This window comes from Pocillopora verrucosa, chromosome 2, assembly GCF_036669915.1.
Source record: "Pocillopora verrucosa isolate sample1 chromosome 2, ASM3666991v2, whole genome shotgun sequence".
NCBI lineage: Eukaryota > Metazoa > Cnidaria > Anthozoa > Scleractinia > Pocilloporidae > Pocillopora > Pocillopora verrucosa.
Window position 1 is genome coordinate 4,731,287 of NC_089313.1, and position 21,513 is coordinate 4,752,799.

Genomic DNA, 21,513 nt, shown 5'->3' on the forward strand with positions numbered 1-21,513 from the left:
AGTAGTTTTCCTTTCTGTCTGCCATACAACTGTTTAGACGTCAGTTTGGAGAATTGGATCAACTGCTAATCCTCTAATTGATCTTTTTCTTTATTCTCATCACTTCTATGCTTGATATTGAAATGATATTGTAAGAAGAAATTCTCTCTTGGTCACTCATTGAAGGTAAAGGGTTAAGAAGATATAAATGTCTCGTCTTATGAATCAGATGAGATCCTCGAGACCCCTTGGCAGAGGTCGGCTTCCTCTCAGAGTGTTGAACTGAATGATTGTCGTCTTTGTCTCGGTCTTCATCTGAAGAATGACGTTTTTACGACACTCAATCGAGATGCACGCCATCCTGCGATCTTGAATTCACGCCTGCTTATTTATTCCAATGTTCTCCTATTCATTGCGTTTGGAGAAAGCACTTTTTTCTTTGACATACAGAGCAGTGTGATTCATATATCTTATCAGACGTTTTGGTGTGTAGTATCGCTGAGTATTTTTACGAGCTGTACCGTATTTTAAATCGCCTTGCAGGATCGTCAAAATACAAACAACAAACGACTTAACCTCATACACACTTTCTGGAAGGTGGGAAAAGCGAAGCAGATCGAGAAGCGTAACACGCGCAGCTGACCGTTTAAACAGGTGTTAAATGACCAACTGTCCAAATATCGCAGGATATTTGTATTCGACTCGCGCGTTATTTTAACTCTACTAAGTGCACTTAGATATTAATCTATAGCTCCAGCTTTCATCCTGAAGGTATTTCACCCTCTTAACTCAACCTCCGTACAAATCAGCTTCAAACATTTTGGTATTTCTGTGCGTGGATGTGTTTATTTTCGTAAACCTGGCAATCAGCCACACGAAATATAATCTACAAAAACCTTCATGAATTTTTGTCTCTCCGCAGGAAGCCTCGGTACGCTAACTTAAACCAACCTCGTTTTCAAAGTTTTCTACGCGAAGATAAATTTGCACGTGAGGAAATTTTTCAACTCATTTACATTTTACGGTCCCTCGTGGTTGAATTTGACCGCTTGTCAGGTAAAAAAAGGCTGAGAAAAACTCATCAACTTATCAAGTTTAACGTCAGAAAGTGGCCGAGGGGCTGTTTGTGCTCGAAAGCCGTCAACTGACAAGGAATGAGAGCTTCTAAAACAGAATACACGGTAAGAGTGGGGATGTGTTCAAATCTTAAGTTGTTGTATGGTGACTTGTTGATTTTGGGAGGATTCTGACTTGATAAAGGAACGCTTCGAAGTAGTTCTCGACAAGCAATGCCACACTCGTATCTCTGTTAGCCAACAAAACGATAAAAAAAAAGCAGAGAACAGTTTTAAGGGCAAATTAAACCATTTATGGTAACAGTATGTACGCGGCTTTGTAACTACGGACATTCTTTGCTTGGCGATAAATCCAATACGAGTTGAAACTTGCAATACAGACGGATTAATTCTTGCTGAACAGTACACATCTACTCTTTAGCTATGCTAACGCAGTCTTTCGAGCCAAGAGAAATTTAATTTTTTTCTTTCTCCCATGCAGATCCACTTCTGCAGTGGAAGTATTCATAAAAATCACAAGAACGTATGGAAAGGAAACGAAAGTAAATTATTACGCCGAGGTAAGCTCAGGACTTAGTTTATACAAAATAGGTTCAGGGTGTGTGTATGTGGCTGACTGACTTATGTATGCACAAATCCAGTTTGGTCAGTTAAGCCAAAACAACAGAATCGTTTCGAGTTGGCTTTTGTTGGTCAGTTGCAAATTCTTAAAATAATCATCAAGGCGGCGTATTCAACTTTTTTGAGTATCTGGAGAATTAGTAAAAAGGAAAATAACATTTACAGCCGAAATCGATTTTGGTGAGGTACTTCATTTATAAAATTCGTTCCACATCACCGGAGGGTTTTCATGAATATTTTCCGTAAGAAGACGAAAAAGACAAATTTTCTAAAACATTTCAACATTTTCAATATTTCGTAAAGAGCTTAGTTGTTAACCGAAAAACGTACGTCAAATATTTACGAGCGAAAATTATGCAAATATCTGATTCTTTCATCGGTTGATTTCTGCCATAAAACTTTATCACCAACAAAGAATGATCGGAATGTAAACAAACTTTTGTGCTCTGTTAAAAAAGCCTTATGAATCTTAAAAGCTTTGCTTTTCTTTCATGAAGAATGTTTTATGATAACTTTCCTGGTCTTGAATTCATCAAAGTGGACAACATTTTGCCCTGAACACAGTCAATTCTAGTGGTGTATTTACTTTGATATCTGAGAACTCAAATTCTGAAATGCGGTTGTGTCAAACAACTTTTTAATTTCCTATTCATAAATCAATCGACGACTTACAGTCAAAAAAAGTAGCTTTTCAATTCCAAGTTTACAGAGTTTTCAAAATGTCCTTACTTCTTCAATTTTTCAATTTTTCTTCAATATTATGTAGATGCGCAAGTATAACCAGTTCATATGTAAAGTTCCTGTTATAAGAAGTGCGTCGATCGTAAGTTAGCGCAGATAATCGTTTTAATTGCTGTCGCCGTTGTTAAGAAAAGAGAAGAAGCACTCTTGATATCTCGCGCTTCGACTGAAATCGTCGTAGGCCGCGAGGTATGAGGGTAGGAGGGTCTGTGCTCCTTCTTGACAAAAGTTGGGAAGGGGCAGAGGCCTTCTTCCGCCCTAATGTGTGGAAATTATCGAAAACACAGCATAAAAGTGGTTAAGAAAGTGATTCAGTCTCAGGATTTTTTTCAAAGGAACGCACTAAAAAAAGAAAACAATATCTAGTGAAACTCTTCTTGAATGACTTTTTACTTTTTTCCCTGTCATAAACGATTAAGGACAATCTGGAAACTGTTTAAGATTGCATAGAGTTCTGAGTGTGTCACTGAACTACACAGAGGACATTTTCGAAGATTATAACCCTTTCCCTGTTGTTCAATGAGTTCTCCTGCGTTCTAATACGCCCCGCCGCCCGGGACGGCAGGATGTTTTAGAACGCAGGAAGTAGTGATCTTCAACTCCTTTATGACATCCAGAGGGACAAGCAAAATGCATACATTATAATAAGGTTTTAATGACCTTTATTTTGTAAGCAAGTTTCATCTGGTTTATCTTAATGTGATGTTCGTTTGTGTAACTCTGCAGTTCCTTTGATTTCCCTTGTGCTGTGGACCACGAAGAATGAGAACAGAGGAGTTGTAACTGAAGAAAACTTATGCCCCATTCACACCAAAGCTTAAACATGTTTAAAAGTTGTTTTGTTAAACACAGTTTAATTTTTTTTTTCTTCATAGAAACTATTTAACCGAATATTTTTGACTTGAATGTAGCACATTGGAAATACAAGTTAGCTAGTACTTGAATCCAATGGAAAATCAAGTTTTTCAGTTCTCTGTTTATAATTTTCATTCAATGAAAACCAGTTTAACAAAACATGTTTTGCTGGTGTGAATGGGGTATTAGACATTCAGGGGAATCAGATGGAAATTAATTTTAGAGGTAACACTAACTTAGAGCTGCCAACTAAAAATGACGTACAAATGAACGAATTGCTTCAAGACAATTGCTTCAGGATTTTGTTTTAAAAACTAAACAGAAAGTAGAATCTGATTTGGGTGGAACTGTTGTTAAAGACGAATCCAGTGATTTTGAAACCATTTTATCTGTAAAGAAGATAAAAAAAAACTCTGAACTTATTTTAGCTTGTTTTAGAATTGGCCACTTGGAAGGTATTCTCGTGACAATTACCTTTTGACGCAGCTAAGCAGTTTTAAGACTTAATCTAATTTTACAAATTTTATTTCGTTGATTTGTTTTTGACTCGCTCAAGATCTGTCTGTAGCACGTTTTATTTTTTTTGATCTGTATTGACCGAGTTCTGTTACGTCCTTTGGATTTAAAAATTTTTTAAAAGAAGTAAATAAATCATAGAAGTTATCAAACTTAGTTAAATTTTGCTTTCGTTTCTATTTGCCTTGTCAGATTATATATCTCATATTTTCCTGTACATCTCTTGCCTATGTTAAAAGCATTTATACTTGTTGATAATGAATTGTATTGAGTAACGAAACTTACAAAGAAATAAAAGCACTTCATTTACAATATTGTCTTCTCTTTAATATCTTTTGATGAGTGTACAAAGATAAAATAGAAACTCGCCCTTTTAAAAGGGCCTGGTAACAAGTCAAAATGTAGGCCATCTCTTTTACCTTTTTTTGCGCGTGGAGAGTAGCCAAGAGGGAAAAAATTTCTGCAGATTTGAACAGCGTCTAGTGTTGAAACAAATGTATAATAGACTTTTAATGGGAGAAAATCATTCGCACGAAGCAAGATTTTTCCCACCAAAAGACTTGTATATATTTTTGGATCAACATTAGACATTATTCAAAAGCGCAGGTTTTTTTTCCCATGATTAAATTTTTACCGCCGAAAGACCTTTTTTTTTTTTTTTCAAAAAAGATAGAGCTTCATATTTTTTCCAAAAAAAATCTTGTTATCTCTTTTAAAATTGTGATAGGCCCCTTTAAAAGCGCAAACTTTAATTTTTAATCAAGTTTTTGATGAACTTTATTCAGTCAATAGAGTTCTTAAATCGACTGGTAACTCCTTCCTATGAACTTCAAGCATTATCTTCCAAACCTAAAAGAAAACAAACAACTCGATCAATCTTTTTGCGAATCTTCTACACGCTGACATTCCTATATGAAGTGTTTATCACTTGCTCCTCGCATAGTTGATACAAATAAACTCAAGTTGTACACACGGGAAGAATTTCAAAGTTATCAGTTTCCCTTGATGGATAAAATATTTCTACGATAATCCTGTGGCGTAGATTCAAGAATATATAGTCGTACAAGAATTGAAAGTAATTCGTGTTCTGTATTTAACCGTCCTTCATCCATATCATTAACGCGATAAAACAGCTATTAATTTAGGTCAAATATCAATACAATAATTTCAATACTATTGTAGTAAATTTGGATATGGCATTAATAAAGGCTATGAACAACCTATGTCCAGAAATGCACGCGGTAACGAAAATGGCAGATTTAACGAAATTACAGCCTAGGCGAAATTTCGTCAGAATCGTCGCTTTCGCCAAACTCGTCAACTTTTTGGGCCCCTTTTAGCCAAGTCATATGTATTCACTCGTTCATAATTTCGTCGAAATTTCCAGATTGATAAATTTCGCCAAATCTGTCAAAATCGTTCCCAAAATGTGGTCAAATCCGCCATTCTCTTTTCTTCATGCATTTCTGGACATATCTACAATGAACGGAAAACGGGTTGAACGGGTTTTCCTTGAAACATATGACGGATTGGGGTTAATTTGCTCGTCGAAAAACTGGCCTCCTAAATGTAGTAATTTAGTGTTATTAACCAAGTTGAAAACGTAAATTTGCAGCTGTAAAGAGTTTAAAGGCTGACGTTTCGAGCGTTAGCCCTTCGTCTGAACGATTGTGGAACAAAAGTTAATCCTTTGACCCCTAGGATAGACCAGCATCCAATTTCTCCTTCCGATATCACCCCTGGATCACACATTTAAGTCACGAGAATAAAACAAATGATCACCGACTAAAGAATATCTTAATTGTGAGACAAATTCTCCTTTTCGGCAACTTAGAAAATGGTTGAGAACAGAAAGGAGAATATGCATACTGATGTAGACTGTAAGGAGTGAACTCAGTTGGGAGTCGAAAGTGAAAGATTTCAATGTGACCCCATACTTCATTATACATGCAGTCCTTTGAACATGATAACAATTGCGAAAAACAAAAAAACACCGACGGGACTGTGGCTTTGTTTTCGAATAACATTGGATAATACGGAAATCTTTTCATCCAAAGTAATCTGGGATTAATTTTCTTGGTTTCACTTTACTTCGTTCTGAAGTTGGTCTGAAAAATCTCTAACATCCTCTCAAACTACAATTTCTTGCGACTTAGTCACTCGCATTTGCCTGCGCCTCAGAAAGTTTCCTCGTTTTACTTTTATTTTTCATCACTCCTTTTTATTTGTTCCTTCTCTCGGTTTGGCCATTGTGATAACGGCAGGATTTCCACTCAGCCGCGTACTTCATTATGCATACAGTTCTCGGATAAAAAAACTATGGCGGAAACAAAAGATTGCCCTTGGGACTACGGTTTTTTTTTTTTACTATAGTATGGGGTAATACGTAAATCCTTCTGTGATTACTTTGGTTCTGATTTTACGTCACTCGATCGAAATGCACTCTATCAACGCGAATCAACACAGACTGACCTGTATCTCAAACCTGTATCTGTCTCCATGACGTTAATCTTGTTATGACTTATTGCATTCCCCTTCAAGTCGTCTACTCTTTCCTGATGGCTGTTCAAGAAACAATTCCAGTGGCGATGAACAACTGAAATTAAGGCAGAATGAATGTTATTGTTTTATTGAGGGGGAGTTTGTAAAAAGGAGGAATCTTGTGCTAAAATTGACTCGGGAATCGAACGAAAACCTTAAGATTTATCTCAATTGTGTTTCGTGAGGCAAGCTTTAAGATCACTTTCCTCTTCGTGCAACGAGGTCTAACTTAAGCCGCGATTGAGACAATTATTGGACCTCGATAATTCTTTATGAAAGGGTTGTTCGAAGGAAGAGGAAGTTTCTCCAGAGCTAGCTGGAATTCTTCTTTACACTGTTCATGATAAATGTTGGTGCAAACAAATAAAAGGTTGTTTACAACGCAGGTAATCAAGATATCTGCACGAACTCAAACACCATTCGGCATACAGTTATTTCATAAAGAAACCAACAGATGGCGAAAACAATACGGCTTACCTTTGGAACGAATGCTTTGTTGTAGAATGGTATGGGGTATTGGGGTATATGGAAATATTTCCCATAGGTTCGCTAAACAAAGGCTAAATTTTGTTGTATATACTTCAGCTTGTTAGACGACAATAATTCACCACAACATTTTTACGAGTTACCTTACCACCCCTCGAAAAAGTGTCCTACAAATGTCGTCAAGCTGTTGACAATTTGATTATGCCTGCTTTTTCAAAAGTCCCACAATTTCTCTTGTCCTCGATGATTACTTCAAAGACGATAGATTTACATATGTAAGTTCTCTCCCCACCAGGCGAGAGGCAAAACTGTCATGCCAGATTTTAAAAAAAGGTAAATACTCAGTAGCAGCATAGAGCGGATGTGAAGAAAAGATAGGGTCGTCGCTCCATACTTAACATTAACGCCGAATTTGTCTCAAAGCCCACAGAAGTGTCAGTGGCTTATAGTTATGTGCTAAATAACGAAAGTTCACGACTTACATGAATTCCGAGAAGACCAATACTCCGCTTCTTTATGGCTTGTTTGAATTGAGCCGGCCACGTGCAAGGATTTTTAAAAAAAAACACCAGTGTTAAAGATCAACAAACAATTTAACTGCAACAGTCAAACGCTAGGACTGTCTATGACATCTTGAGTTATCATTTGTCTACAAAAAAACTGTAACTAGAAGCCAATAGCTAAAAACCAAACAGACAAGCGAAGTTCTGAGCTGCAAGTGTCAAGTTCTGAGTAAAACTCAAGTGAGATGAATACCAAATTAGGGTTAACATATTTGCAATGTAGATCAAACATTTAGTGGGCTTCAGATTGAGTCAAAATGATGAGGAGGGGGCGGAAAAGGTGTGATTTCTGATAGTGTTACTTTCTGCTGAGAATTCGATGTCACCTGGAGGCGAACTCTTTAAATGGAACACTAATTCATATGTTTCAGGTCTACTTTGTGTCACAGCCATGATCCTCTTTCACTTGCCATTTAGTTCAAGTAAGTAGCTTACATTTCGACGTGACTTCCGAAGCAGTTATTTTAGCGTAGATAAAAAGGGAAAATCAAAAGAATCCGTACTCCAACACAGTACACAGGTTTTATCCTCAATCTCTCCAAAGTACCCTTCTCCGTTTAATTGCAACAACTCTCTGTCTACAATTGACAGAAGACTGATAACCGTTAATGACATCCTCTCATTTGAGTACATATTTTTATGCGTCTTTGAAATGCAGATTCGGTCGATAAACTGAGTGAGAAATACGAACCACCATTCATCAGCAAGTGATTTGTACGCTGCGAAGATCTTGACTTTTGCAGGGGTTTAATTTGTACTTTAACTTTCCTTTAGTAAGAGTTTAAAGTCAATATTGAAAGAGAGATGGAGTAGATTTGCTCAACTTCGCTCTCTGATTGGTCTAGAAAACCCGATCCAACCTCTCAATCCATCAGATGCAATATCAAAGTCAATTGCGGCTTGGTCACCCGCATTCTCATCGAGCTAATTTTGAGATTTTATTTCCGAGATAACACTGAAGCCGTTCGTTTAGTTCGCTCGTAGTGTCTCTCCTGCTCCCCAACACAAGTGAATGTGCTACGTGAAAATTCCATATACAAGTAAAATGTGGCATGAAAAGGACGCGAAACGCATTCGAAAGGCATTTGAAAACTCACACAAGAGCATGAACACCTCAACAGCGATCCGTGGCTGCATAAGAACGACCCAAATTTAAACTCAGGCCCTTGACAAGACGTTGATTACTTAAAATAATGTCAAAGGAGGCAGGGTAACAAGTAACAAGTAACAAGTAACAAGTAACAAGTAACAAGTAACAAGTAACAAGTAACAAGTAACAAGTAACAAGTAACAAGTAACAAGTAACAAGTAACAAGTAACAAGTAACAAGTAACAAGTAACAAGTAACAAGTAACAAGTAACAAGTAACAAGTAACAAGTAACAAGTAACAAGTAACAAGTAACAAGTAACAAGTAACAAGTAACAAGAGAATGTCTCCAGTCTCCTCGCACTTCAGGACACTTACGTCCAATGGGTTAATGATAAGTACGCTTCCAATCCTCGGTATCGAAACTCCCTCTATATTCCTTCTCTGCAATGTTGGTAAGAGTCCCGACAACGCTAAGAAAAGCATAAGATTAAAAAAGGGTTTGCAACCTAACTTTGTTTTTTTTATTCAAGCCGTAAAGTTTTTGAGTCCCTGCACAGAAGCAAACAAAATCCAACATATTGTACTGAAGTAATATTTATTATAAAATCTCACAACTCCAACATTTATATAAATCAGTACAAGTGAAATGAACTCTAGTAACGAAGTCTCTGAAAGCTAACTATTATGCAGCCTAGTTAAGGTAATTTAAACAGTAAATGAATTACAAAGAAGATCTAATATCAAATGTCAAGATCTAATGTCAAGTGATAGTCACAAAAATAACAGTATCAGACATTAATATGTTATCCAGCTTTTAACACTTGAGTGTTAATAAGCAGATTAATGATTTTAGGGTCGATGTAGTTTCTCATTGCGTATAATCAACAATTTAATAACATAACAGTGGCAGCTATACACAAATCTCGAGCAGTAGCAGGTGATAATACTAAACAATATGAACATGTATGTATCTGTAATAACTGCTTTGTACAGGTGTATTAACACCCTACCATAGCACAATGAATTAAACATTTCTTTTAACACTTAAAGCTTAACAATTACAATAGATTTGGACATGACCAGAGGGCTAACTTTAAATTCTTTTACAGTGAAACTTAAAAAAGCTAGCAATGTAATTGTAAGTGCACTTTTCTTAAAGCGAGTTGTGTGAATGGGTTTCACATCTACAAAATGATGGCACAGCCACCATAATCTCAAACCAGGTGGTTCCAAGCCACCGTTTAACACAAGAGTTGACCTATTATTTGAAACAGTGGAGACTTTTCCCCAATCAACTAAGCAATATGGACACCTGTATTAAAGCATGTGGGCGTTCATATTACAAAGCTCAACTATATTCAGACTATATTCAGAAGTACCAACACCTAACACACAGTGTTGCTAAACAACTTGGGATAAAAACAAAGCTAAACTACTAAAGGCTTTCTTCTTTTCTGGCTTTCCAGTAAAGTTCAATACTACATGAAGGAAAGGGAAGGCTGATGTTTTAGTACCACAATACCGACTAGGAGAACTTTACAGTTAACTACAAGAGAGGTAGCAAAATTTCACCAAATAACCTTGAATTGTGCTTCCTCATGAAGTTCTTTATGATACTTAAATCAGAAGAACAACAGGACCCAGTTATTCAAAGGGCAGATAATTCTATCCAATGGATAAATTTTTATCCTGCAGACATCAGACATAAGAGCTAAAGAACTGTACTGTGCTACCCACTGGATAGAGATTTATTCACTGGGTAGTGTTATCCACACTTCCAACAACCAGCACTGAATCCTGAAGTCTCATGCCACATCTTTACATATACACATCCATTCTTGCATGTAAGAGTTATGTACATGTATATCACCAATAATCTTTTGGCCAGTGCTGGGCTGTAGGATCAATCCTTGTTCTATTTATATAGCATCACCAAATGAACATTTCTGATCTTCTTTGAAGCAATTCAGACTATATTTACAAAATCAATATCTTTAACCCTCTACAAAGAAAAAGAGAAACAAAAACAATTAGAAATTGTTTTACAATTTTTAAATAATGATGATGATGATGATGATAATGATGACGATGATGAAAAATAAGATTGCACATTCCTGACAAAAAAACAAAACCAAAAAAAAAAGTAGAAGAACTTCTCACCAATTTTACACTTTTATAAGTTCAACTTGGTGTTCAAGACCTTGCCTTTCCTCAATTTCTTTTTGCACAACTGGGTCTGGTTTCAGGCAGATGTAAAGTCTCTGTAAATGGAAAAACACATATCCAAAGGTTAAAAATCTCCCTCCATGTCAAGATATTTGGCACATGTTTTTTTAAACATGAGAACAAAGAAAAATTTCAAGAAAAGACTTATGGTAAATGATTTCAAATGTCCAAATGGCAACTTTAAAATCAGATTTCCCTTGGAACTGTGAAGTTCTACTCACCTCCATAAATGTGCCAGGTGTCATGTACAAGTTGTAGATTGCCACTCCAGGAATGAAGAGCATTGAAGACAAGGCAATAAGCCATCCAATAAATTCAGCCCATGGTGGATACTTATAGTCACCATAAGAGATACCACCCCATTGCGATACACTGAACAAGAAGATTCCTGCCATGATGAGAGGTGCACAGAACCTCCAGCAAAACCACCACCAAGCTCCTGGACGACGACCTATCATTTTCTCAATGTCAAGAGAAAACCTGTCAGTGCCATAAATCCAGGCCAGGGTTACAGTTTCAAAGAAAGCCAGGAACAGAAGAGAAACACCTCCTGACTGGTAGTCAAATAGGTTCAGCACGTATGCTCCTCCCTGTGTGACACATGGTAAGCCCAGGAGGAAGCACAAAATACAAGCCACCAGGATGAAGAGTTCTTTGTGTCTTCTGAAGATGCGGTACTCATCCACAACTCCCGTAATTACTGCTTCCATCATACCAAACTAACAGAAGAAAGAGCCCCTTAAGTTCAAATAGTGCAAACTTTGCAACAAAGAAGGGGAAGGACTTCCGAAACTTCTGAAAGAGCTTCATAGCTCAGCTGGGTGGAGCTTAACAGCAGGACTACATGGGACAAGCTCAAAAACTGTTCAAGTCTTTCATTGTTACAAACTTCTTTAACAAAAGAGATACTTGGGTAAGTTAATTCTACTTTTCAACAGCATTACTACAGTGTAAAAACTTAAAATTTTGTATATATTTTTTTCTTTCCTTTTTATACCTGTATTTCCTTCTATAAGCTCAAAACAGATTTTAAGCATGAGAAAAAGACATTTTGATTTGCTGAAAGTGATTCTACCTGACTGTCCAGGCCCAAAGTAAGCAGCATGAAAAAGAACAGAATAGCCCAAAGAGGCGAAACTGGCATCTGAGCAATGGCTTCTGGATAAACCACAAAGGCCAGGCCAGGACCTTAAACAAAGAAAGTACAGCATATATATTTAGCTTCTTTTACTTGATGGAGAATTAAGGAATCACGGAAAAGAATTAAAAATCTCTAATACCCTTAGAATTTTTTTCCAAACTGCAATCTAAAGCTCCACTTTAGGAGTGGAGGAGTGGGAAACTCATACCTACCACAAAAATTTGGAAACTGTCAGACATTTTTCATTATGTGATCTCGCAATATTTGTACACAAAATTTTGAATACAAAATTGCTTCCTACAAGACAGTTTACAAAGTAACCACCACTAGCAATTTCAGAAAAGTTAAGAGACCTGCCTTGCAAAAGACTGTCACTACTGTATACTGCTGAATTGTTTAGTTTTTCAGATAACATTAAATTTCATGCACAGAGAGCATAAATAATTAGTTATCTGTACCTGAACTTGCCACATCTTCAATTTTTTTGTTGAGGCTATGTGCCATGAAGCCAAGTGTAGAGAAAATAACAAAGCCAGCAAAAACACTAGTTGCACAGTTGATCAAAGAAATCATCATTGCATCTCTGAATACAAAAGAAAAGAGAGGTTATACCTTAAGAGTTAAAAACTTCAAAAATTGTTGCTCTTTTGTTACAGAGAACACTATATTATTGATAGAGGGATTGCACTTGCATACAAGGGAACTTTGCTACCTCCCCTTCCCTTGACAAAGACACTGAATTTTGCAGGTCTTTTAAGGAGTAACAACTGCATTGCCCTAACCTGCAAACCACACAGCTTGCAAGCCAATGTCTAGAGGGCTGGCAGAAACAGGCAGCCAATCATTGTGCAGGGATGAGGTTACCATTCACAAAATAAAAGCACAAGTACAATGAAACTACTCACTTGAAAACATTGTTGTGGAACTTGTTGTAACTTCCCATGGCCACCAAAGAACCAAAGCCAATTCCAAGGGAGTAGAAAATCTGAGTTGCAGCTGCAACCCATACCTAAACAAAAGAACACATCCCTTAACACAAAGGTTTTTGTTTTTTTGCACTTGAATGAAATCACAGACAGCATCTCAGGGTTACATGCAAATCTCTCTATCAAGATCAGAGACATCCATTTATTAAGTTGGCTAAGTTCACTAATTAATGAGCCACTGAATTAGATCTAACAAAATATTATCTGTTTTAAAATAGATGGTTCCCCCACATGTCCTTCGAGTATGTGAAACTGCATTATTTCACTGTTGGGTATCATGAGATAAAAATTCAGCTAAAATGTTTTCTCATCTCACAGCAAAATTTCGCATCAATTAAAACTGGTGCTACACTGCTTATGAAGGACTTATATCTTGCTTGATGCCTTAAATTTTTAATGGCTCAGGTTTCAGAGGATCAGAAAATTAAGAGTGTCAACCACAGTTCAAGGGAATAACCAATTAAGTTCGATACAAATTGAATCCTTGGCTAAGATTATTGTATAAGAACATGTAGCAATTACCAACCTTGGGATCCTTGAGTCGATACCACTGAGGTTTCAAATAATAAATAATCCCTTCTTTCGCATTTGGAAGCGTGACTCCACGGATAAATAGAATAAAAAGTACCACATAGGGGAACGTTGCTGTGAAGTACACAACCTGCACAGAGAAGTAAAACAGTATTAATTAACTTGATCTTTTCTGCTTGCAGAATTCACTTTTTTTGAAAAAGTTACTTCTAACCCAGTGTTACCTTTCCAGATGACTTGACTCCTTTCCACATACAGAAATACACCCCAATCCAAGCAGCTAGCAAACAAAGCAATATTTCCCATCTAAAAACTCCAGCATCCCCAATGCTGTCTGTTAAACGCAAGACATAATTTCTGAGAGAAGAAAAAACAAAAACATGCTGTATGTTAAAAAAAAAAACACCAAAAAACAATTTCCAATACACAAGCAATGTCATAAAAAAGGAAACTCTACCCTGCCATAACCAGATAATTCACCAAGAGAAACAAAGAAAAATGAATGATGACTTACTGCCAGTACTCTAGGGCTGGAGAAGAAAAATCATCTACTGCTGCCTTTGTGCAGTTTTTGAGTGTTGAATTAGCAAGTGCAGCAGTGCTATTTGCAAGGACAACTGTGCCATTAGAAAGGCCAGAAGAACATTCTGGAATCCGCCCAGCATAACACTTCTCACTGTTCCACCAATTTCCACACGACTTCCAAGGTACATCTTTGCGGAATGACAAGAAGAGGAAGTAAAGACACCAAGCAATGATGATATTATAGTAAACACAAACAAGGAAAGACACCATCATGCTTGCAAATCCAACACCTGAATAACAAAGAAAACAAAGAAAAGTAATCAGGACAATGAGTACATCACAAACCATGTTTTGCAACAAACTTCAAGTCAAGTCATCTTTAGTAAGGCAAGGGGGCCCTTTCAGCAACAGGGGACCTACTTAATACTGCTTTTCCCAAAAGTGTTCTTTGACCTTCAGTAAGGGTTGCACATGTATAGAAGAACAGCTGGCCTTTGCTTATAACTTACACTTAGGGGTCAAGGTTCAATAATACAAAATAAATTAATGCATCTTGAATTAACAAGATACTTCAGTCTTGTTTAAACATCACTTCTCACCCTTTAACTTCTGCACGTTTTTGGCATACAAGTTCTATTGTCAAGAAGGGCAATGAAATTACTGGTAAGAGATTTACCGACAAGTGAGGGGACATTATTTCCACAAACACTGGTTCATGCGACCAGGCCACAAAAAAATGTTCTGTTATCAATCTGATGAATCATTTTTCCTTTTGATGTTTAAGAGTTAACCTAATTTTTAATCACTCTGAACTATGTCAAGTAAATGCACAACACCAAAACTACCTTCCTCTGAGAAAAGCTTCATTGTTACCTTGAAACAATGGACAAATTGCACCCCATGTCCCTATTGGCCCAAGGCTGAAATACTGGCCAACAGCCAATTCCATGTAGAACATTGGCATTCCACACAACACAAGCATGATTAGGTAGGGAATGAGGAAAGCCCCTTGAAGGAATACATGAAATAAAAACAATGAGTACAGATATGTAAATGTGGCAATAAGTTCTGGGCTTGGTTCATTGTAAAGAAGATTCATACACAAAATAATTAATAACAAAAGCCTCCATTAGCGATTTACTGAGATATCAATAAGCATTGCCCACGCAGATATTTCAGTAATTGTACAATTTCTATGCAGGCATTCTTCCAAAGTTCACCTCTTTTAACTCAAATGAAACATTGAAAGATGAACCACAAGGCACTAAAGATCTTGAAAAGCAAGTCTGAGAGCAGTAACCACTCTGCAAGAATGTAATAGGGAATAGTGTTAACTATTTCCTGACAATATTTTCTAATATACAATCTGCTACAATACAAATTTTTGGCAAAGCTTTCCAGCATAAACATTGTGAAACATAGCTATAAAATGTTTTTCTATTCATAATCAATAACATGTTTTTAAACTCATAATTGATTACCAAACAAGTGAAACAATAAAATAGATTCATGTCTAGACATGATAAAAGGTGTTGAGCAATATAATTTGAAATTTAAAGGAAAAAAATAAGGACAGTTTGTTACATTTTTGCAGAATACTGGTTCACAATGAAAGAAAAACGATTTAGATTGATGTGATAGAAGACAGTTTTTTCCCCCCTTTAATTCTGTTTACGTCTCAGTGTGATGAATGACAAGCTGTCAAAGTTCCAAAGTTCATTTAGCCAATTACTGGATGTAGAAATTCCTCTTCGCGATTTATGTTACAACGAAATATATCTCTTTTACTTGCTTCCTTCAAGGAGTTTTGCTTTTAATTCACCTTTTGAGGCAAATATCTTATAACACTACCACTTACTTAAACGGGTAATATAAACTTCCGGTTACAATACATATCAGATGTACTTAAAGCAATTTCTAATTTCAACGATCAAAATGCACGTAACAAATAGAAATTATACACTAAGTTTTGTTGTCTGCTTCATCTACGAATGCTTGGGTCCTGTTTACATTCAAAAAGAGCTTTGAAAAGACACAACAATGGACATTCACGTGAGCTGTGGCTGAAAAATGTTGTTCATGTACGTGATTAGAGTTTCCCTCCGGGGTAGTTGAGCTTTATTTTTGTTTTTCACTCATAAATTAAACCTCACAACAACGCGAAAAGAAAAAGAATAGGCCAGCAACACAAAAATCCTCAACCTGCACTACCAGCGAAAAGTTTTGTTTGTAATTCTCGTGGTTTTTCCGCGAAAACCACATGGTTGCGCAGTCGGTGGGTAAATTATTCATCTCAAAATCACAAAGACAGGGAGCAAAAAATGTTTTCGGAAACCGGATGCAAAACCGAACAATAATTTTATCAAGGTACAAGATCTACGTTAGTGTGTAACAGGATCGTAAAAGCGTCCACTTAAATGGATTTTCTAAGTCACCAATACAACTTTCAAGCGGGGCGGGAAACCGTCTATGCATAGCTAATGAGAGTAAAATTACTGACTACGTTTATGTTTATTCATTTGAGTCCTACAACCGGCGTGGTCAACCTGGAAAGACTGCTCGCTCTTTATGAGGAAACTGAATGAAATCAGGTGGCTTTTCGCATTTAAACCAATTTTTAATTGTACCGACTCAGTTCAGTGGCCTTTAAAACCCTGTGAAGGCGATTAAATAATCATACAGTCGCCATCGTGGAGTTGGTACACGAAACGAACACTTTAACCTAAGCCTTTTTGAGCTTACTTCTGATTTAATAAAGCCACTAACCTCCACCGTTGTCGTAGCACAAATAGGGGAACCGCCAAACATTTCCCAACCCCACCGCAAAGCCGATACAAGAGAGAAGAAAATCCGCTTTCTTCCCCCACTGTTCGCGTTCATCCTCTATCTCGACAACTTGAACGTCACGTTCATCAACAGCGCTGCTACTGCCACTAGCATCACTAGCCTGCTCGCCGTTTGCTTCTTTCCCTTTTTCAATCAATTTTTTTTCGCTCGATTCCATATCACTGCTCTTGCTCTTATCCATGTTCATAGTTTTAAAACCGGTTTTCTGCGTTGAATTCAAGCTCTTGGGGTACGCTAGATAAATTTACATATATCTCCGCAGAGAGCATGTGGCTGTGACAACAACAGAGAATGCGCGCCAAAATTATAGCCAGTGTCAGCCTCGATATGAGGCTCGAATTACCTAAACAATGTAGCACCACGTGTGTCGCAATCGAGAACTCGTTACTTCAAATCACCTATTGCTCAATAAACCACGAAAGCCTATTTGTTTGTTTTTAGTGTCAAGAGTTTTTCAAGGTCAGATACCAAACCCACTTTCCTTGTTGATGCAAAAGGAAGTGTGGGTGCTATTTGAAAGGATCGGTAAAGTGGTCGCCTAATAAGCCATGTTTCGTGCAAAAATGAGAAGAATCTCCAAAAAATCGATTTTTCCATCAGCAAAAATTACATTTTAACATATTCATTCAAGATAGCTTGTTACTTACAGAGCATAATTATCGGTTAAGTACATGATTCTCTTAAAAAATTCGGCATCGAATTACTTTGGTGCTAAATAAGAGAAGAATTAAATGTCAGCGTCGCCGTGCATGACGTAACATGATGTTTTACATGGGGCTTTTCTACTATGACAACGAAGCGTCAATTGACCCACTCTTGAGGAAAATTGTCGCTTTTAGGTTCATTTGCCTACTTTCCCTCTTGTTTTTCTTTTTCTTTTCTTTTTTTTTTTTAATGAAAGCTTCTCATCGCGAGGAAATATTCTCTAAGAGAAAAACAACCACTGCCTGCCAAGTTTGAAAGGTCCAGGGGTCAAGGGCCTTACAAGTTTGTGCTGAGTAAAGATTTCCATGCACGGAAACTATACGTGGACTGGAAGAGCGAAAAATGCTCTCTAAAAATAATCTTTTATTTTATTTTAGTAATCTCCCTAAAAATCATCCATTCCTGTTTCACGTGATCTTTAATGAATCGCCGTAATTATCTTCAAATACTTCGTCACTGGATTCAACATATTCTAGATCAATGATCCCAATATAAACATGAAAAACAAACACGGGATTTTACAGTCCTAATCGGATTTCAAAAGCTTTTTTGTTTCCGACTGTCTTATTTAAGGCAATGATGCGTCGAGGGAACGACTTTACAATATCTCTATTTTTATGTCTTTGTCATCAATAAGGTCACGAGGCGATAGATTATAAACGTTGTTCGCTGTTACATATGTCAACAGAGAGTAAAGGATCATTTTCTATAGGCATTAACCGTAATATTGCATGCTTTGTCGTCTTTATTTACCAATGTACTATTTGGATCTTCTCTTTAAGACGATTTTCAAATCGGAGCCCCTGAAAATATGGAGCTCTCCTTCGAAATTTTCACAAATTGAATTTTCTTTGAGTTGCACCGTACTGTTTCTTAGTTTGAGCTACGCACTTCTAACTTCAGAATTTCGATTTGTAATGAGTGAAATCAACTCTAGTTGCTAAACAAATGAACGCGTCGTAGCTTGTCTTCTTACATATGGTTATTCAAGCATTCTGCTTCTTTCGAAACATAACCCAATATTTTTTCAAGTATTTTTTAAATGTACAATTCTTCTCCATCACAAACCATCCTCGCTTATTTTTGTTTAAATACTTTTATTTTGGTGTTTTGCTATGTTGAAACTACAATTTTATGGTTTCGTTCACGTTGATAGTAATTTTGAACGTTGCCAAAAGCGCCAACTGAACTGTCTTGCCACGTGCCATTGATGAACAAGGAGATACGACAACTGATCTCGTCCCAAACTCATCACTAACGGTTTCCTAATTCGCCGATAACAAATGTTATGACTTGTAGGCTAATGTGCTTATGTAAAGTAAAAAGCTCTTTTCAAAAGTCTGAGTCTTTTGTCTATCCGCAAGGAAATGTAAATGATCAGCCAAACAAAATAACAAAAGAACCTTTTTCCAGTACCAAGCCGTGAATTAAAAACAATTGCATTGGGGGAGGGGTAGGGGGGAGGTTACAGGATTTTTGTCGAGTCACGATCCCCCCATAAGGCTCTGTAATCTTCTTATGAGGCCCCTTTTTTGGCAGTTGATTGGCATTCAATTTGTATAGTCCCCCTTCCCCCTTTGTATTCTGTTGGCGACGACTGATGCAGTCTCCGTTTCACTTGAAAACCATATGATCCTCCCAAAATCCTTCGAGCCCCCTCCCTCCCCCAGGTTAGAAATTTTGACTGGTCCCTAATGCATGCTTTAGTCGAATACAGGCGTACGCTAATCAAATCTCTACTCTCTTAAAAAAGGAAATAGAATGAAACCAAAACATTAATAGAATTCCAAAGTTCAGGCTTTAGGCTCTTAGTGAGCTCCTAGGTCCTTATATGGCACACCTTTTCGCTGCTTCCATTTTCTGTTAAGTAGTTATCTGATTATCTGATAATCTGATTAAATAGTTATCTGATTATGAACGCATTTTGACTAATTCTTACTTGAAGGACACAGATGACACCACCATCAACAAATCAAATTATACGAAACCAAAGTCATACAGGTATATAGATACACGCTTCTTATAAAACTAAAATATTTTATGATTTCGTGCGTCTCTTCAATAACAGACCGCAGAAGACGTCAAAACATGGTATGAACGTCATTGACACACCCGGCTGCCTGGGCGCGCTACTTTTTCGTTCTTGTCTTACATTGACGTCCTCTGTGATCTATTTCTGAACAGACCCCCTGCAACATGGCAAATTTTCAAACTGCCCACACTTGTATCATGAGTATGTGAAAGGAACACGTGATGAACAAGGCCTCTTACTTGCTAAATTTATACTGTTGACCAACAGCATCAACAGTAGCAGGCTAAATATATCATTTCGGTGATTCCATCATTCGACCTTAGCTAGGCTTATGATTAAACATGATGATAAAGATAACTTCATGTTTTCTTTCTTTTCTTAGAAAACAGAAGGTAGATAGTCGAATAATTTAATAAAGCTTTAAAATTACAGCTCAGGAGCTGAGTTAGATGAAACTTTACAAACGAATAAAAATAGGGATGAAATGAACGATATACAATCAACGAAATATAATAACGCATATTTGCAGTAAAACTGAAAAATCATAGCTAATGCTTGAGTTCGTCAGAAAAACCGCTGCGGAAGTTTATTAGCTCTCTCTTTGCCTGTCGACCATCGCTGCTTTTGGCACCCACTTGTTTCCTCTGCCCAAGAGCCTGGCAAAAGCAAGTATCCTACTTCTTCCTCCAAAGAAACAATGGACACGTACCATTTTGGCATAATTTGAATTGAGGATGGGCTGTACATAGACTTGACTATGTTCCATTCGATTTTTCCAAAATTATACTAGTTCTATTTTACCAGAAAGAGGGACAGTTATGAGAGCATTCTTTTGTTAAAAGAAACAGATGATCGAAACCAAACAAATGAGTGACTCAGCGTTACCGCTCTGTCACCACGTGACATTGGTGAGTGGGTTGAAAATGTTGACATAATAAGCGCTGCTGTTACCTTATTGAATTTAAACCCTTATATTTCTCAGCTGGTCTAAACTCACAATCCAATTAGGAAACACTGTTGGCCTACAGTATTATTCATATTTTCCTCCGCTTTACTCTTTCCTTGACGAGTTGAACACGCAGTTCTAAAGAAGAATGGATGAAAATACTGCTGAAAAAAATTTAACTTAAATTTCATTCGTTTTATTTACCCATAATTTCAAATATATTATCCATCAGACAGTGACGTGACTAATCCAACCACTGTAAATCAAAAGTCAGGGATACTTATAAGATTTCCCGGCATAAAGTACCGACTAAAACCCCAAATAACTTGTGACAGTCAGCTACATATATTATTCCGTGTTGGGGAACAATGTGCCATCTAAAGCTAAGCCTTTAGAGTGAGAAAGCTATTGATGTCTGCCGAAAAAATTGCCAAGTTGGTCCCGGAGATTGTTTTTTATTCATATGGAAATTTTGAGCGTACTGCGTGGATTAAAAAAAGATTTTAAATTCAACATCAATCATCTAGCTTTTTGTTGTCTTAAAATTTATGTTTCCGTGCGATATATATTTTAACACCTGTCCTCAAAAACGTGACCTGAAAAAATAAAATCCATTTTTGAAAGAAACTTGTTTCCTCGCGTACGCGACGGCGCTAAACAAAACAGCGGTTACACATCAGGCATGAGCAAGTGAATCAATAGTGGTCACCCACACGCCATTTACCTTGCACACTATTCTAAAATTCGAGATAGATTTGTTTAAAAGGAACGAAAAGAAGGAAAAGGAAAACTGAAGACTTTTCTACCACAAGGCTCATTCAATTACGAGTCTCCTGTTGATTGAGCTTTAACAAATATGCAATAAAGTTTTTGAAAATCGTGAGTAACTGGCTTGTGCGGTTCTTTATAACTCCTGTGAAACAACTTGGTCCAGAGAACATGAATGCACGCTTCCCAGTCCTTACAACGATCGCACGTGCGCAGACGTTTGACCACTGTGTTGCGCCAGGCACGTGATAACGACACCTATGCCCCAACCATCCCTTCCCATACATTTCGGAATAAAAGAGGTCTGTCTGTTTCTCTAAATACTAACTGCTTGCCG

The 21,513-nt window shown here is 37.1% G+C and overlaps 1 protein-coding gene and 1 long non-coding RNA gene across 2 annotated transcripts; one reads left to right on the forward strand and one right to left on the reverse strand.

Moving 5' to 3' along the window:
- Window positions 1-1,025: 1,025 nt before the first annotated feature.
- Window positions 1,026-3,455, forward strand: LOC136279194 (uncharacterized). Its single transcript, XR_010716758.1, has 3 exons — window positions 1,026-1,160; window positions 1,537-1,615; window positions 3,144-3,455. It is a non-coding gene; the product is annotated as an uncharacterized lncRNA (long non-coding RNA).
- Window positions 3,456-9,055: 5,600 nt separating this feature from the next.
- LOC131792686 (sodium- and chloride-dependent GABA transporter 1-like) lies at window positions 9,056-17,011 on the reverse strand. Its single transcript, XM_059110097.2, has 11 exons — window positions 16,645-17,011; window positions 14,752-14,886; window positions 13,868-14,168; window positions 13,578-13,710; window positions 13,349-13,483; window positions 12,742-12,845; window positions 12,295-12,419; window positions 11,771-11,883; window positions 10,917-11,414; window positions 10,630-10,730; window positions 9,056-10,471 (listed from the first exon to the last, which is right to left on the reverse strand). The coding sequence occupies exons 1-10, from the start codon at window positions 16,910-16,912 to the stop codon at window positions 10,635-10,637; spliced, it is 1,908 nt and encodes a 635-aa protein (XP_058966080.2). The 5' UTR covers window positions 16,913-17,011; the 3' UTR covers window positions 9,056-10,471; window positions 10,630-10,634.
- Window positions 17,012-21,513: the final 4,502 nt, after the last annotated feature.